The following is a 19,726-nucleotide window of genomic DNA, read 5'->3' on the forward strand; positions in this document are numbered from 1 at the left end:
CAGGGTCTGGTGGGATTTCATCTTCATGCTTCCATAATACACCTGACTTGATGTAGTTACTGCTCACAGTTGTTCTTCTCCCTTACTACCAGTAGCACCAGACAGCTCCTAGCTCTGCTTTTTAGGGGCAGTCTCAAGAAAAACATGTGTAGAAAAAAATTTATTGAATGGTAGGAGTTCATGCTTGAGCATGAAGACACCATCACACCTACACACAAAATTAGCAGTCGTGAAACTACAGTATGGCAACCAGAGCATACCCACCATCAAATAGAGGGAAAATAGAGACTGCATTTAAACTTACAAGCACTAATGGACACAATGGGATTTCCTGACATCAGTGACAACTCTCACAATGCAATGGCTACACCTGAGCAGGCAGGCAGGTGTGCTCAGCACCAACCCTGCACCATTCTCTGAGCATCCAGGCTGGAGATGTCCCCTGGGCACATTTCAGTGCCATGCAGGGCAGCACAGCTGTGTTTCCTGCCAAGAGGAACCGGAGCACAAATCACGTCCCATAGCTTAGGCAAAGCCACTGGCAGAATGAATGATTAAAAACTCTATGGATCTTCTATTGATTAGAAATTTAAAATTAAACCTTTTCCTCCTCTGACTCCAAACACACCAATAACGCATTAAAGCAAAGGATGCCCTGGACAACCTCTTCAGATGCTGTTATCTTGAACTGATGACAAAACACTTGAATTTTAATCGATTTACAATATTGTGGAACTCGGAGTCAACATTTACTGCATGAAACAAAGGGCTTGATGAAAACAAAAAGAGGAGCAAAATGAAACTGCCAGAAAAAAAAAAAGCCTTAATTTATTGTTAAGAGAAACTTTTACTGAGATAAGTTTTTTGGCTAAGTTAACTAAGCAGCTATAACTCTGAAGGAAAGGGAAGCTGAAATGGTAAAAGGGTAGTCTCCGAAAAGATGACTAAAAACAACAATAGAGCACATAAAAGCCATAAAACATAGTGATAGGGAAGTTCCAAAAATGCTTATCTGCGAGAGCAAAACAACTCGACACCAGCTTGTGAAAACATTTTTTCAGAATTGTCATGTTAAGTATCAAACTTCTTGGCATTTTGTGACTTGCTACAGCAAGTGTAGCTGTGTGAGAAGGGATTTCAGCTGACCACTTTGAACACAGGAGAGCTGGCAGCCCTGCATTACTGCATCCATGTATATCAAGAGCTCTCCTTGGTCTAGGGGCACCTGATGACCAAGCTGCTCAATGTCTCCAGCCCTCCTAAGCCTCTCTCACTGCAGTGTCTGAGAGCTTCACAACCACCACAAAGCAACACAGGTTTCAGCTTCGCAACATAAATGAGGAACTAAAAAGCATTTGCTCCAAGCTGGAGCTCCCAAGGAAGCTTGCATTAGGGCAGGTAGATGGATGTGTGCCTCCCAAAGCAGCTTCCCTTGCTACTAGACTTCCTTTGCCTTTCTTTCTTCCAGAAGGGCTGACAGGCACAGGAACTTTCAAAGGAAAAAAAGCCAAAGCAACTCCTGAAGAGAGCTTGTCCTTTTTCTGTTACTAGTGGAATCTTACAAAAAGCACATTAACATGTTTTACTCATTAGGAAGCCATTGGCATCTTATAGAAAGCTGTAAAAACGTTCTTGAAAACGACTCAACTTTTCTGTTTTGTTCTGCCTTATACTTTTTAAAAATTGCTGAAGATAGCAGCGCAGGGGAACAGTTACTACTCAATCCTCACCTACTTACTCCATATGGAACACAGTGAGGTCACATTCTCATTGTCATCTCTATAGCGGCCACATACTTTTGCAAGAGTGATATAATACAGGATACTAAGAAGCAAAAGAGAACTCTCAGCTATACAAGCCCTGTTGAAATTCAGGCAGCTTGAAAGCTCAGGGACTGTAGAAACAAAACAGATACAATAAATGGGAATATGCCTAGTAGTACAATCTGCATGCCACATTTCCCTTGGATATTTAACATTTGTAAAATGTGAGCAGACAAACAGGGGAGCTGTGTGCAAAGCTACATGTATGTACCACACCTACCTATGCAGCTTCCTCCTGTGGAGTCTCATCATTGTAATTTAATATCCTGCACAGTACATGAAAATAGATCTATAGCTACCTTACTAGAAATTAAAATACTTCCCCCTCCAAGAGTGGAAAATACAGAAGATTACCATTTGTTATCTGCAGGTTTTGCCGTAGCCTAAATACACAGACCTCAAGATGTGCATTCCAGAAAAAATCACTACAGAATTGCTCATGGTGATGAGCAGCCAAGTAGACTAAAAAGTGTCATTTTTGATTCTGGGATGGTTCCCTCCTCGGAACACATCTTCTCTAGACCAGGGTCTAGAGACCCATTACTTGTGAGCCCAGCAGACACCCAGCTGTAACTTGGTTTATACAACTTCACTTTACCATTACCTTTGTTTCCAGCACTCTGAATTCCTTTCCCCCATATATTTCAGGGTCCACAGCAAACTATTTAATGCAGAAACGGCCTTTACATTGTGTATTGCTACTTCTTTAACCCCTTCCATCACAGAATAATCCTAACAAGAACAAGCCGTAACAGAATAAGGTATCTGAAAGCATACACAAGGGAACAGGAGTGCCAGATGAGACTGAAGACTGAGCCCTGTAAGTTACCAAGATTCCTGTCCCACTAGTCCCGAACCCTGGCTTGTCAACGCTGCATAGGGAAGGTTCAACTGTCTATGTAAAAGCAAAGCTATAGGATCCAGGACCAACAGTGGAATTACTGCGAAGTGGATATCACAAAGAACTTTCTGGATGTCTACTACAGTGGACTCAACACCTGCAGGTTTCCCCCTGCAGTGACTGCACATCAAAACTGTTTGCTATCTGAACAAGTGCTAGACCCCAAGACATAAAATATCTTTTGTAACTTCTTAATACCAAGATAAGATTAAATATTTAGCTTCAACAAACCTGGAAAAATTTTCAAGGCAATTACTTTATATACATTACAAATCCAGTTGATATGCATGCACATAAATTAACACATATCCATATATGCATAGCTTTTAGATTGGGTTGGATCTGGAATATTTCAGTAGACAAAGCTATGTTATTATGTGCAGGTTATTATTATATTTATTTATTTATTTAAGAGAGAGAAAAACAAACCAAGATTTAATGCAGATGCCCCTAAACCTGCCAATATATAGGAGGAGACAGAACTACAATTAGAGAGCAAGAATATTATTGAAATTTTTAGAATTGTGCCTTTAAGCCAATTTAACTTTAATCCTGCAAAGAACACAAAACGCACTGAACTTAAACAGTGACACTGAGGTGAGCAAAACTACTCACAGACTAAAAGATGCATTGCTATCTGCCTTCATGGGGATTACAAATAATTGTGCTCATCATCCAAAATCTTTTTTTTTTTTTGGTAAACTTCTGATCTTTTATTAGGATGCAAGCAGCATTAAAATGAACACAAAATCTGGAACCAAATGCAAATTGGCCCAATTTTATTCCACAACAAATGCAAATGCAAAAGATTCAATCCTTATATATTTTTGATTTGATTGAAAACGAAATCACACCGAGTATGGGCTTGGTAATTAGTCACCTAAAGTGAAAAGTGGAGAAAATAACAAAATCCAGGTACTGCAAATATACGTGCACAACTGAGAAAGATAACCCCGAATGAAACTCCGCTGTGTAGCTTCTGCTTATTCAACGGGCAGCTCCACTCGACACACTCCGCTTGTTCAACCTTAGTCTCAGTGTACCATTTTAGCCACCTGTAATTCCGCAGCGGCAGGTCTCACTATATGCACTATTTTTCTTGTAAGAGAGCTCTACTGGAGGCTCTGTAAATCATATATTTTAAAGAACCCAAACTGGCCATCTGCTATGAGTTAACAGCAATGACTAACATTTTCTATCAAGGCATGCCATTTCAGATCAGTCCAATGTGAATGTTAATTAAAATTAATTACACAAGTCTCTGAAGACTTTTTTCTTAATATCCAGAAAAGCCAGAGAGACCATCTCGGAGACAATGGCATGAAATAGCAGCACTTAAGGTTTTTGCCATTAACTCATGTAAGCGATCTCCCAGAGTACAGGGAAGTTTTCAAGTTTGCACACACAAATACACACACAAACAAACAAGTTTACGGTGAAAATTAACAGAAGAGATGCTGACTAGCGTATAGTCAACCCTGGACAATGGAATATCTAAAGTTCTATATGTAATCCAGAACAGAAACGCAGCCAAAACTAACATCACGTAGGCCAAAAGCTGCAGTAACTGGCACAAAAATATTCCGTAACTCCCTAGAGAAGAAGGTTTGATCATTTTTGTGGTAGGGGATGGAAGCCTGTTTTGGAACCTGCCCTGCGGGCCACACAGACACAAAAGCTGCTCCCAGCTGTCAGAGCCTCACCATGCACGCAGGGAGCACGTCTACGGCTCCAGCCCCGGCTTCTGCGCATGTGGCAGCGGTGGCCTTGGTGGCCTTTCAGGGTCATGGTGAGCCAGCAAGGAGGTGTCCTGCAAGCTGAATCACGTTTACCATGACTTGGCCCATGCTTACACCACCTGTCTCTCTGGTAGGTGTCACTGATGTTTCAGATCCTACAGTCTCTTCGGGAATTTTCTTCAGGTATCAACCCAGATTTAAGATACAGGTTTGGCATTGCAGTTTCTTTGCCTGAGAATCCTTCTTTGCTCTGTAATGCCAATTTTAGACCTCAATACTCGCACCACCCATCTACCATCCTGTTTTATTTATCATACAAAGAATTCTTCTCAATAATGACAAGAATGAAATATTCCAGATTTTATTTCATTTTACTTTTAATGGAATAGAGTTGGGGGCACAAGGGCTAGTTCTTGTTTGGGTTTATGCATTTCTCCTACTCCTAAATATTGTACTCCCCAGCTCTTATAGCTTGTTTACAAACCTCAGCAGCTTTTTTCTTGATTTTATTTTATTACTTTAATAGATTCTCTTTCTTCCATTTCTAACAGAGAGGGCTGTGACTAGCTTACAGTCCAGCTCTTCCTGGGGCTTAGCTTTCTTAGCAATTCAAAAACAGTAACTAACATACATCTCATCTTAGGCTTTTCTCCTTTAGCCTGGCTTCCATCCAACACCTCCCTGACCTGGTCTCCTTTCACTAGTTCCCTTTATTTTGGCTCTTTCCCAATTTCCCTTATAGACACACAGCAGTTAACCAGTTGCTGTCTGTAAGAAGAAAATCAGTATTTAAATTTCTAATGCACTTGGAGTCCCCCAGGGAAGACTTTTGCTCCACCATCCCCATCTAGGGCAACATTCAGCCAACAACAGGTACCCAAAATAAATAGTTGTACCTCTCACTCGGTAGACATAGTGTACTTTCCTGGGTCCTAGCAGACAATGCAGTTTCTTGGGCTTTATGATTCCTGACAGTGTGTGCTCAGGAGCCAGTAGCTAAAATTTATCATCTGGCAGCTATATTTCCAGTCCTATTGAGTGCCCTCAAAGCTTTCTTTTGATGGCTCTGCCCCTTGGCATTCATCTGTTTTTGAGATTAGGGATCTGTTTGTCCAATAAGCCTGCCCCAGAGAGTCAGCCCTCACACTGCTTCACTATTATTGAGGAGCGTTTCATTTTCAGGGACCTGTTCTTGTGAAGACAGAGGAATGGTTCTGTGCTTTGAATTCATTCCTCACATCCTGCTAGAATACAGAACCACAGACGAGAGGAAGATAACATGGTTATTCTGTTTCATCTGGATCCTGCAGGGCAGGGAAGTAGAAGAGCAGGGAGACTTGATGGGATCTTCTCGAAAAGAGCTTCCTGCATAAGAAAGGCTACTGATACGCAACCATTACATAGATCCTAAAGGGAGGCACATTTAAGCCTATAGTTCTTGTCCCAAACCATAGTATATACTTAAAAGTGCTAATCACTGGATTTTTTATGGGAAAAAAGTGAGGAATAGGCAAAGGGAAATCCTAGAAGCAAAGTAAATTTCCTGGGCTGGGAAGAATTTGATTTGTTTGTTCTTGAACTCTGCAAAAGAGTCTCACGCATCCGTCAGTTCTGACACAAAAGGTGAACCTACTATATGTACGCCGACAAAATCCTCTCTCCTCCATTCTTAGCTCTGCTTAGGAAAGTCAATCAGCAGCTACATCTACACAATTTTGCCACCCCTTCATCTCCTCACGCCACCAGGGAAAAATCTCCAACTGCCTTGTGTTCGCAGGAGTCTCAAGAGCTGGCTCCAGTCCTTGGGCTCCTGGACTCGAGCTCCAGCCCTTTGGGAATACTGGGCAGTACACAAGAACAGCATCATGGCATATCTCACTGCACAGAGAGGAGCAGCCAGGATTCAAGTCCTTTGCAAAAAATCCTCATAATCACGCTCTGAAAAAGATGATTTTACTTTCTATCACTCCTCTGCTCACAAGAGTGAGCAAAAGTACCCAGTACAAAACAAAACAAACAAAAAAAAAAACACCACATACATTAGTGTTTTTCTACAGCATGGTTATTTTCAAATACTTTGAATACATTTGATCTCTTTTCCAGTCTAAAAGACTTGCCAGCAGCTTAATGTGGAGATAGAAAGGGAAGAGAAAAGGATGGTCAGCACAAACGAGAACTCACGTTCTTGACAGACTTCGGTTTAGATGCATACTGCCCAACCCTGCAGCTCAACTGCAGTTGCTTAGAGGCAGAGTCACATAGATGGACTCTGCCAAAAACGAACCACGAGTCAAAGGGCACTTGCTCTAATGTGCCTGGCTGTAATACCCAGTGCTGCTGAGGTAAGTGAACTAGAGGAGTCCATCTCCAAAGGTCTTTCTTGGTGTCTATAAAATAAGTACACAGACCCACTCTGAAGTTTTAAATAAATCAAGTTTGCCAAAAAACAAAACTCTAAACCACCCCTCCCCGCCACATCCCTCCTCTTTTAGAAATACTTTATCTATTTCACACCAAGGTTTCTCTTTTTTTTTCCCCTTTTCCTTTTTTTTTTTTAAATTTTAATTAGAAAGTAACAGGAAAATAATTTAACTATTTCACAATGGAGGGTTTTCATAGCCTTGCAATTATGTTCGTTTCATGAGAATTTATCTTCACTGTGAAATCAATCATCACAGTCTCCATTTACTATACATTACCAAGTCACATTTGATTCCTGTCAGAGAATTGTTGACTTCTGCAGTAAATCAAAATGACAGATACTGTTAGTTTCCTTTTGCCTCTATCCCCAAGCCTCCTGACTGGTTTTTCCTTCTATGTAGTGAAATGAGGATTTTCCTGGTAACTGTATTTCAGAACTGGAAAGGTTTTCATAAATGGAAAAAATGCAGTGCATAATCCAGGAAACTATTGAAATGTACAGTATCAGAAACATATGGCTGCAGCAAATACCTATGCAGTGAAGGGCTGGGAATGAAAATGAGAACAAGCTGATTAAAGTTCTTCTCCTAAACAGATTTTGATTGAAAATTAAAATATTTTAATTGAACACTAAGAAAGTTTGCACAGTCAAGGAAAAAAAAAAAAACCTATAGATTACGGAAAAAAGAGAATAATCTCCATGCTATTGTCAATCAAGCCAGAGTAGATGATTTTGCCTTTGTTCTTTAATGATCTACATCTTAACTAGTAAAACATTTCCATAGCCAGAACCCTCGGTGGGTAAACTCAGAAAAAGAAAGCTGCTTTCTTTCCCAATTACTAGGTTTTCTAAAGAAACTAGAAACTAAGTTACTACATGAATTTTGGAAAAGCAAACAGTATTTAGTCCCCTATATATTCAGAAACCAGATCAATACATCAGCAGAAAATAAAACGAGACTCCTTACTTCAACAGATTTTTACCATTTCCATGTTTCAGTTTCCCTAGGAAAGTGGGAAAGGGCACACAAGTCTCCAGCTGAGGGCTGGATCACTTCACCCCAGCTGCAGTATCAGAGAATAACAGAATGGTTTGGGTTGGAAGGGACCTTACAGATCCCTGCTTCTGCTGACACAAACTATGAATTTAGGAGACAGGGAAAGCAAAGTGATACTAAGCTTCTTTTCATTGGTTTATGCAAGAAGACAAATCTTGAAAAATATAAAATCATCTGTTTCACAGTAACGGAGGGATTGCCATTGTAATTAGAACAATAAATGCTTCTTCAAGAACAAATTCTGCCTCCTTTTAAGCCGGAGGACTGTCCTCATCAACAGCCTCTCCCACGGCAGTTATTTTGTCATCTTATCACTGTGCTGTCATGTCTTAACATGCCCATATAGATAGAAGGATGTTTTTAGAGCAGCTTGCAGACGCTTCAAGGTCTGCTCACAGCCTGAACGGGCAGGGTTATTGCAGACATGGCAAACATTTTAGACATCTGACTTTGAAATCCTTGCTGTCCAGTACGTATGAAGATCCGCAGAAAAAGCAAAAGTACAGCTATATAACACCCAAAATCCCAATTTTGCCAATGGAAATGAATGCTTCCCTTGGATTTTCACAGCAGTTCAGCGATTAACATTTAAGATGATGAAAGCATTTGAACATTAGTCAAACTAAGGAGAAATATCAAGCTATAATTAACAGATTATAACACCAGGACAAAGTTATCTTTCTTGACTGAAGTACGTGCAATAGCAGGATGATTCATGCATATCTATAGTGGAATAGCTTGAATTATATTAATTTCCAGCATCTGAAGATCATATAAGCTTTTTCAAAACATGAAAAGTTTTTCCAAGTGTTTTTCTGTGCTCCAGAAATACAAGTGGTCAAGTGTTTGAAATCTTATTCCCAGCAAGTATTTGAGAGACATACTTTCAAAGGGCATTTCTCTGGCAGACAATGTCCACATGTGGGTTAGCTGAGATGTCAGCAGATGTAGGCAAAGCCTTCACGGGGCAGTTCGGAGTGAGACTCACGTTGCATCCTCATGTTTCTGGAGCCAGCAGAAACTTGACAGCCCAGAAGCCCTGTCCTTTGCTTTTACTTTGCAAGAGGGAGGGGCATTCTTTGCTTCTGAAAGGACTATTTCTGGCCAGTTCGGGAGCAACAACAGCTGGCTCTGCAGGGAGCCACATCCAGCCCTCATCAATTTGTGCAACATCTGACTGTATTGCCTAGCTTTGGTGATTAGGGGGGGGAGTGGGTGTGAAGGGACTTAGCAGAAGAGGAGAACAATGGCATCGATTCATGTTAGCAATAGAAGTGATTTTACTTATTTTCCTGAAAAAGAATTTCTAGAACTTGCACCTCATCTGCTGAAACGCAATTCCACCAAGCTAGCTGCAAATGTAACTCTTTTCCACAATAATAAATCAATGAAAATACAGGTCACAGTATTTTCTGTTTGTTTGTTTGCCTGTTCTCATGTTTTCTGGACTTATTTGTGCAGTTATCTGAATTGGCTGTGCCCCCTGAGCAGGCTTCCACAGAGTGCCCAAACCACTTAAATCAGAGGACAGAGTCTGAAAAGAAAGGATGAGTCAAAACACTACAAAGCAAAGATTCTTGTGAATTAGAGAGGCAGAGGAATTTCATTTGTTCTCCATTCAGCTGTATTTAAACCCAAACAAACAATAGAATGACTCTCAAGATTACAGGCAAGCAAGTTTTTCCACTGGAGAAAGTGGAAAGCAATGACACTTTTGTGATTTACACCAGTTAAATCTTGTCACAAGGTACAGAAGTCATGAATGTTTTGGTAAGCCTAGGAGATTGCCAAACAAAACAAGAATAGGATCAGGAGATGATTATTCAGCCATACAGAAAAACTAGGTGACTAATCATGGAGCTGTTTCACCCCACGAGTGGCTAGGAGGACACTAACCTTTCATCCCATGATTCTGCAACAGCAAGGAAGCAGATAAATCAAAAGTATCATGATCTTCGTTCACTCAACACAGTGGAAATACCAGAACTGCACTCCCAGTTATTAAAATGCTTGGCCAGATGCACCTTTATAGCACTATCTGCAGAACAGCACATTCTCTTACCTCTGCTCTGTGTTAAACAATGCGAAGATATGTTTGCTAGACATGAAGCTCTTTTCAACATCACGCACTTTCAAGTTGTCCAGAGGAAGCATATACTTCTTCTCTTTTTCCTAGGAAAAACAAAACAAAACAAAACAGATTAAACCAACCAATGCTATGTGAGAAGTCTCAAAGAAGCCTGATACCAGCATGCTCCGTTTAGTCAGCAATGCCTTTGGGACATTTATTATAAGGAAATATCCCAAACTGAAATGTCTGGTTATCTCTCATAGACATGTCTGCAACAGAAATGAAACCTCAATTCCAGTTGTTTTTCACTGACCCTATTAAAATGTTTCCTAATAAAAAAAATAAAAATAAAAACTCCGTCAGAAATATATATTGACATTTATTCTTCTTCATTCCTCTGATTTCTAAATATAAAAGGTTCAAATTTAACTAAATAGAATCTAATCAATACAGAACACTCATACCAAGTCTGTGTAGCAACTGGAGTAACCCATGATATGAAATTAATCAGGTATCACTTAATTTGTGCTGGCATTTGCTGATCCCAGAGACAATTTTATTTTCACCAGTGGAAAATAAAAAATCATAGAAAAAACAAGGATTTATATATACTGTACATAAACAAGACTGATCTCCAATCTAACCAGCTCATTCATCCACACAGCAGGAATAATCTATTCACTCTTGCTGTTGTGAACTCCTTTCTCATTTGCGTCACAACTCTAATTTACAGCACAGTCTCATCAGTCAAGTTTCAACTTTTCTTAGTGTCTTGCTTCCTGACACTCTAAATTAAGGACTAGTAACACCCTCAAGCTACTTTATGCGGTCAGAACAAAAAAAGCGCAATGATTATGACCTGTTCCTGTTGTGTTAGACTTCTTTTAAGTCCTCTCACTGACAGATACACCACGGCAAAACCCCAAAATAAATCACCAAAGGAAGAAGGCTGAGGATTTTCTCACAGTCCCTTGCCTGCCAACATGAAGCAAGACTGCCTGGCCTCCATCTAGCCATAGTTAGAACTAGCTATGAAATCTAGCATCCAGAGCACTTGCTGGAGAGTTGTGAACAGGGACATTACGTGGTTGACTCAGGTAAGAAACATGCCTGTGATAACACATTATCGTGCCCTAAGACAGCAAAAGGGCCAAGCCTAGCTAGGACTCATTTTTCTCAATACATATTTCCATGCTGTTTCCAGAAGAAATACACAAAAGTAACTTCCACTGCAAAGAACTGGAAGAAGTTCTAGCTAGACTGAGATGTGTGTGCTGGGAGGGCAGAAGCAATTTAACTTGGCTAAGCTTCAGCAGATTGCAAAACTAAACTAGCTGCGAATGTATCTAAGAGTGAAACTATAAAAATATTATAGTGATGTGTCCAACAATGGCTCACTTTCCTAGACAGCTTTATAACAGAACTCAGTAGAGGAAAAAGCATATTTCAAAGGGCATTCTGGTAAAGCATGGTTTCTACTGTCTTGTTTTGTTAAATACAAAAGTTATGAAATCCAGCGTGGGAGTATTACGTAAAAAGTGTCTGATCTATCTTCAAATTGCCTCTGGCTTAACCATCCTAGAAAGTATGCCCACAGAAGATCACATATAGTATATTCTGCACTCTCCCATCTACCAAGAATTCCAATGAAGGAGTATAGTTCTAAGGAGTCTAGTTCTGTGCCAGCCTACAGCTGTTTGTCAGAGCTCACGTCTGTATTCTGCTCGCATGGAATATATGCTCTCTGAACCTTTGAGATCAGCAAACTGAAAGGAGAGGATACTGTCAACTATTCAGTAAGCATTACCACTGAGATAAATAAAAATAAGCAAAGTAAATTAGTAATTTACTAACAAAAAATTAAATAAGTAGTAAATAAAACTAAATATGGAACTTATAGATAAAATACATACAAATAAAAATTAGGAGACGTGCACTGTCCTCTAACACTGACTTTGATGGGATCTGTTTTGATATTACAAACTTATGTGCTAAATAGTACTGGTAGCATTTAAAAGGTAACAACACGTTAGCTTTGCTGCCCCAACGAAGTGGCCCACACTTGAAAAAAATATTCTAATATGTAAATTGAAAACATATATTAACATTTGGATTAAAAGCAAATCCTATCTTCCAGTTGAATGCTGGACTACATGGTAAACTAAGATATTTGTTTTTGATTTTAAGCACTTAGGGCAGATAATAATACACCTTTTGGGCAGAAAAGTCTATGTTATTTATGCCATCGTAACTAAGAAAACCAGATAAGCTTGATTTTTATTCTTCAAATCGATCTTTGATTATTAGAAAATTTGTTTAGAATCCTTTACTATTCCATTACCAGAAATTTAGAAGCTTCTGCTAAGTGCTTATTCTGACAGACACGGTTTACTGATAAACCAGGCAACTACGGATGAGTAAAAATAGAAACCAACGAAAAAGCTATACCAAGAATCTGATTGTCTAAACGAAAATTCCAGAAGCAGGAAAGTTTTATAAACGTTTGGTGCCAAACTGTGAGAAAGTGTTTCTTCTGTAGCCACCAGGAAAAAGGAAATGCCTACTGAAGGCTAAGAAGTGGTTGGTATTTATTTACATGGCCTCCTACCCGCATGCTGAGACAGCGCAGTTTCCAAGAAAGGGAAATCACAGGGTGCCTAGGCTTGAAATCCTAACAGAGACTGCGTGTCACATACGAGAGATCAAACCTAAGTATTGCTTAATTCCAGGAGAAACGTATTACTGCAGCATTCAAGCATGGCAGCAAAACCCAGAGCAACATTTTTTCCAAACAAAGAGGAAAAAAATCATATACACACACACACAGAGCATGAGCTAATTTAACACAAGATGAATGCAACAACATTTCAGCCTTAGCTCAATTAATATCACATTATGGCAGGGCAAAAATTCTCCAGCCAGCACTGTATCTGTGCATGTTTCCCATCCTGAGAAGCTGACAGCGTAAGAAACGGGGAATGTACGAAGCCTGGGAGGAATGGGGCTAGGCGCAATTCTACAAGTGACGACATGCACATAGCTGTGCATAGCAGTTTGTCCCCCTCAGCATTTGTTCTTTTTTATTTATAGACTTTTATTTTTATAAAGGGGCAGAGAACTTAAGCATGACATGAGGGGAAAAATTAAGCATGACATGAAGGGAAAAACCAGCACACGCTGATCTCATGTCCACAGACTTCGCTTCTCTCTTTCCTATGCAGCGTAGAGGAGCAGAGGGAAAAAGTGGGAGGTAGCGTGGCCCATTCCTGTCTCCATGACATGAAAAAAATCCCCATAATGCACCTTAGAAAAAACAAACCAACCTGCTAGCTGGGGAAGGCCTTCCGACCCTTGAGATGATGTTTCACCACTCGTGGGCATAAGTAGCACTCACATCCTTAATGGACTAGTTCTCTCCTGCTCTCTGACAGGCAAATAAGCTGCCAGGAACTGACAGCATGATGTAAATATGCCATATTACAACTGCCCCTTCCTTCTGCAGTGTTTAAACGTACTAAAAATAAATACTGCTGAAGTCCAAAATGGCACAAGGGATGCAAAAAATACAAAGGCAGCTCCCTGCCCCCAGCACGGTCCCAGCCAGGACTTCAAATCTAATGAACTTGATTCTGCTTTCACCCAGAGGCAGAGACAACGTAAAGCTGCATTTTCCCCCTACCGCTGCTTTAGGAGCTTTGTAGGTTCTGTCAGAACAGCAGAAGAAGAAACCTTGGACACAACTGCAGCTAGCTGAATTATAAGGGTAACAGAATTCTTCAAGGGAAAGAAATGGTTCAATTCCTTCCTCATCTTCCCGTTAGTAAAGAGGGTTTTCTCATTTGTCCCTTCAGACCAGGGACTGCACAACAGCAGCATGCAGGACAAACTACTCCTCTTTGTATATCCTGAGGACCAGAAGCAGAATTCAGGCACGACAACGCAAATACATGATGCTCAGACTGCGAGATACGTCTTAAGTGAACGTTGACCTAATGGTACTTTCACTTATGTCACTGGGAATTAAGGCAATTTGCTGACCACTTTTAAATAAGTTTTAGAACACCAGTTTCCAGTCTAGGGGCCACGACACCAACCCAAACTGAACTGTCTGCACCAATTGTGGGGGCTCCAAGTCCAAAGCAATCAAGCTCCCAACTGGAAGTGCAGACCATGCTAGAAAAGCTTGGCAAAGGCTGTTTTACAGCGGGGTTTTATTCTGTACGTCGTTTGTACTGACAGAACAGCTATCAAGACACTAATAGCAAATGAAAGTATCCACGAAACACCTCTGTCAAAAGTATTGGGCATTGTGAGACAAAATAGCGAACTACTTTAAAATCATGAGGTGAGGAAGGACAGCTTTGAATTAAAGCTTAGGAGCAGCAGGCAGAAGGCTGACATTTCTGCCTCTGAACTAGATTTCCCCACCAGCACCCTACAGCTCCCAGCATCTGGACACCCCCAGTAACTCGGGCCTAGCGCTGACCTGAGCTGCCAGACCTCGTCTTTGTGGGCAGCCGCTGACGGCAGAGCACCATTAAGGTATCCTGCCATCAGGGTGCTAAAACACGGAGGTGGAACTTGAAAGCCAAGCTTGACAAAGACATTAAGCAGCAGAGACAGAAAATAAGACCAAAACGAAGATGTTCTGTAGTGCTGTACTCTTTTGGATGGCTGGATCGTTATCCCCATTTTAGAGACAGACACAAGAAGTAGTGGCTCGTGAACCTGCTGAGCCAGAATGATCTATATTAAAGAAAGAAGAGAAAAAAATTGCCAAGAAATGCTGGTGGGGTGTGCTAGAAATATGTCTGCTTAATCTTGAAGAGAAAAGGCTCAGACCTATTTACATCCACGAGCTGCCTTCACTGCCAGTGCAGAATAACCCACTCTGTGGCATCTGATGGAAATGCAAACTCTTAGAACATTTCATAGCAACTTTTATGGTATTTAAATCAATAACCAAGAGTTAACCATATTCTAACTTTAAATATACCCAAGAGCATTTTACTGAGTTTCTATTTCGGTTTATTTTTCTCTCTGTTTAGAAAGCCACACAGCATCTTCACAATGGTCTTTGCTTTACCACATTTGGCTCTAAAGCTGAAAAATGAAGCATGAGATACTTTCATATTACTCCAAACTTTTGTAGAAAAACAAGGCAAGTCATTTAGTTACAGACAACTTAGCGGAATTCAGGCCTGAACATACTCCTGGGTACAGCTGTAGACAACATAACTCTAAATTGTCTATAAAATGCCGAAGGAGCTGCTTTGACAGAAAAACAACGCGTATGTAAACATTCTAACATTTTTACAGAAAGCATAAGAATACTTAATAAATTGCAGATGACAAGACTGTGTTCCTTACACCTATGTACCTCTCCCTCCAGCCTTCTGCCCTCAGCTCCTACGTGGTTTTAGCTGTCGATGATAAAGCATTGAAACCAAACACTTCTCCGAGACTTTTTCTTTGCCTGCTGAAACCAGATCATCTTTGACCACCATGCAGATCCTCTATTCCAAGAAAGAACCACATACCTAACAGTATTTTCAGCAGAGACAGCTGATGTCTGTCAACTAAAAGGATGTTGTTTTATAAGTTTCCTATTGCAGTTGCTGAGTTTGCCACAACAGATCCTAATTCTTCAATGAAGTCAGCCACCCAGGCATCAAGAAGCACTCACATGCATACAAATGACTCCCAAAGTGCTCAAGTTAAAGTTTTCGGGCAAAAGCTTTTGGCAAAAGAAAAAAAATAGTTTGAGCATCTCACTCCCTGAGACTCCTCCACAGGCAGGGGGACGACGCCTCCGTGACGCACCTCCGTTCCCCTGCCTGCTCTCCCATCAGCACGCAGGTGGGAACTCTGGACCTGCGCTGCATCACAATGGGTGTACATTATGAAGGAGGCAGTTTTTATTACATGTACCTATACTGACAGGAAAAATCGCATATGACATTAGAAAACTGTCACATGTAGATATATATATAATTAAATATCAACCATGACACAGAAGAACCATTATGCAACATTTAACAGAAACAATCCTAGGAAAATGCTGGAGAATAAAATGAGAGCTGCCAACTGAGAATCTCAATACAAAAATGTGACAAAGGCTTAGGATGGTAACCCAGCCTGCTAAGAGAAAGAAGCAGAAATACCAAATCTTACGTTCCCTCAGTGTTACAAGACTTTATCCTTTACCATGTCAGAGAAGTGTTCCTTATACAAAACAAAGCTGAAGATGCCAAACCAAAAACCGCAGCTAAATAAGGGAGATCTGATGATAGAATCAAGTTATTTCAAGTTTGAGCTGGTTTTCTTGATGGAAGCTGGTACTTTTGATTTTACAGCAATCTTTCCTAAACTCTTCTTTACACATCCACTTATTTTTCCCAATCTTTTGGTACCTTCTCCCACAAGATATTATTAAAAATTCAAGAGATGTGTTTCATCTCTGGTGTTCCCCCTAAATTCAGTTATGGGATTACACCGGATGCTGAAGTGTACTCAGTTCTTAGTCTGGTGTTGGCATTCATTTTACAGTATGGCATTCATTTCCCACGATGTGTTTTTCTCAATAACAAGCTGTATTGTATTTGTTTCTGCTACTTTATTTCTGCCCAAACATTCAGGAATACCACCATAAAACTTCAAAACTCTGTATTTGAAATATTTCATCCTTTCAAGAAATGGTCACTGCTGTCATTCTTAAAAGGCATTTACTGCTACTTTTCAAGACTTCACAGGACTGCCTTTCAGTTATCTCTTAATACCACGTTTCTCAATCTTGGGTTTTACCTTACCTTGCCTCGTTTCTCACTAGCTGTAGAGGGCACAGCTAGATGTAACTATGCTGATGCTGAATGGCAGAAGGGGAAATATACAGCCCATTCCTCACTGTGCAGCACACAGCAGGCATCAGGCTGACTATGCCTCCACCTCTCTCTGCCAAACTCTCTCTCAATAGTTACCCAAGCTTTAATTTGAACCAACAATGCCGTAAGATGTTTGCACGAATGGTGTTCAATAGCATATGAAACCTCTGTGAAACTCTTACCAACACAAGATCACAACAGCATCAAGACAATTGCAAGACATGGGTGAGAAGCCAGAACACTTTCTGGGTGATAAGAATTAGGATCCTGCTTCCTCTGCTTCCCCAACCCTTTTCATGCTGACCTGACCTTGCCTGCAGGCTGAGGACCTTGCTGCCCCCGAGGGACTGCACTCCACAGCTCAGGCTGCAGTGCAGGATGATGCTGTAGCCCTTCCTCCAGCCCAGCCAGCCCACTGACGTGGCACAACCACCCACCCAGCAGCCTAATTCCCTGCTCCAGGGCTCTTCTGCTATTCCTCTCACCCTTCTGCCTCAGCTCTATGGCAGGTAACTGCGATTCCCGTTGTGTTGATTCAGACCTTGAATGGTTGGATCCAACATAAAAAATGCCAGATAGTTCGCTGGTACTCTCTGTGCCTTTCCATAATCAGGACATCCAACAGAAGTGTAATAGTTTCTGGGATGTAGAACAACATGATTTAAGATTGCCCCTTTTCAAAAGAGGTTTTTATCATTACAGGTAGAAGGGCTGGGCTTTCCCTGTTCTGTGCTGGGGGATGTGCTCTCAGTGGAAGGATCAATCTGAGAAAGGGCCTGATGGAGAGGAAATCTCTGTTCAGCTCCTATTAGTTAGAATCTTGAAAGGTCATTCTGAATTTGGGAAATCTTGTCTGGGAAAGAAGCCAGCAATTCCTCTGCACTGAAGTGGTGCTGGCATTTAAAATTGAGAGAAAGCCCCGACTGATGAACCAGTTAACAGTCTGGAAAAATTCTGCTTGGATGCGTCTAGTGGCTGCTCTGAAGGAAGGCAGGGGGGTGGAAGTATATTTTGACCTTTTTATCCCTTGTAATGAAGCCTGCTTATGACAGCTTGTTTTTCTCTGCTGGTGCTCAAGTTCGTATTTTTCACTCTTCACCTACTGCGGATCATCCATCAATCACCGTGGTTTGTGGGAGCCATAGCACAGGATGGAGGGCCTTAGTGCTGCATGTCTGTGCTGGCAGAAGGCACAGTGACACTGACATACCAGTGCCTGTGGGATCTAACTTCTCTGTTGCATAAGGCTTTCCATTCATATAGTTTAAAACTTTGCTTATTTGTGAGTATGTCTTTTTTTCCTTATAGAGAAAACATAATTCCTGAAACCTATTCTCGTTGAATAGGTGCGCAGCTCATATTTCAGTTTTGAAGTTTTTCTTGCATTAGGAATACTAGGTTAACACTGAAATAAAATAAAAAAACACTCAAGTTTAACTGTATTTTCAGCTTCTTCAACTCCCTCAACCTACACATAAAAAGAGAGACCCTCATTTATAAGCCTCCTGAAATTCCCTTGTAGGTATATGAGAAAGATACACCTTTGCTATAGTACCCTTTTTTTTTTTCCTGCTGGAAAGCCATTTCTTAAAACTACTTCAAGCCTCTGAATGCATTTCAGTTTCTATAAAATAAATCCTAGAAAACCTCAAACTCGGGAAATCAACATACGCTTTTTTTGGGTACTAAAAAGAAATATCTGAGAGAGAAATTGTTTCCAGATCCTTTGTGTGTTTGCGCGTGCACACACAGAGGCGTGTGTGCACGCATGTGTGAAAAAAAGAATCCCTCTAAATCAAATGATAAATAAGCAATTACATAATTATGCAAAAAAAAAAAATTAAGCAGGATTTTCCTGAGGCAACACATCTGTCCCTGCAAGACTCCTGAAGATGCAACAAAATACACAGACACAAATTAGTTCATGGTATTTGTGCTGCCCTACTTGCTTGTTATCATTAAAAGCTTTCAGACAGTAATCAATTTCACTGCGGTGAAGATTACTGCAAAATGCATTAAGAAGTTCACGCCTGTGGCAATGGTCACTGAAAATATTTTGGAAAGCATCCCAGAAGTATAAGACTTTTTCCAGACATCCGAGAGAAACTCTGGTATGACAGAGCTTCTGGTGTCAAGTCTTCTCCCCCCCACCCCTCCTCTTTCTATTTTTTTTCCTTTTTCTTTTCTTTTTTCTTTCTTTTTAATAGCAGCATTTTTGAAAGCTACATTTCAGCTTCCCCCCCCCCCCGCCTTTTTTTAAAGGCAAACCAGGATACTTGGGTCACAGAAAACATTAACTCCTGAGACAACTGTCTGAAGTTATCTCATTCTTTGCTCTACGTAGTATGTATAAACATACACTGGCTTCTTAATTTCATCAAAGAAACTGTTGAATTATAACAAAAGAGTGAGGAGACCATATGCTTACTCTTCATGAAAATATATATATTTTTTGGTAAAATGGGTAACTCTAGGGATGCTTCTTTATTAAATAAAAAAAATAATAATTGAACACTCCATAATCATCTATCACTTTTCCCTTACATCAAGAACATTACCTTCAAATGCTAAGTGACATATGCCATCAAAACATCAAGAGAGTTGGTTTTGAAAAGTGTTTCAGAATTTGACTAAAAATATCCTAAAATCATTATGGTGATGTGCAGGAAAATCTGCAACCCCGTCCTTTGAAATTAATGGTTATTAGACTGAAGCCTCCTTGGAAACACTCATCAGGAAGACTGTTTCCATGGAAGTATCCCTGATGGAAACACTCCTGAAATTCACAGCCAAATTGTTCCTCAAACTGACCTTAACTTGTCTCAGAAGTGT

The 19,726-nt window shown here is 40.4% G+C and overlaps 1 protein-coding gene across 3 annotated transcripts in view; it reads right to left on the minus strand.

Moving 5' to 3' along the window:
• The window catches only part of DNM3 (dynamin 3), a 178,607-nt gene that overhangs the window by 58,133 nt on the left and 100,748 nt on the right, over positions 1 to 19,726 (minus strand). For all 3 annotated transcript variants that reach the window (XM_050712395.1, XM_035537314.1, XM_035537315.1), the window contains one exon: positions 10,005 to 10,114. In XM_050712395.1, the coding sequence (XP_050568352.1) occupies positions 10,005 to 10,114 (110 nt within the window). The remainder of the gene's footprint in view (positions 1 to 10,004; positions 10,115 to 19,726) is intronic.

This window comes from Cygnus atratus, chromosome 8 (genome assembly GCF_013377495.2).
Source record: "Cygnus atratus isolate AKBS03 ecotype Queensland, Australia chromosome 8, CAtr_DNAZoo_HiC_assembly, whole genome shotgun sequence".
In the NCBI taxonomy this organism is placed as follows: Eukaryota; Metazoa; Chordata; class Aves; order Anseriformes; family Anatidae; genus Cygnus; species Cygnus atratus.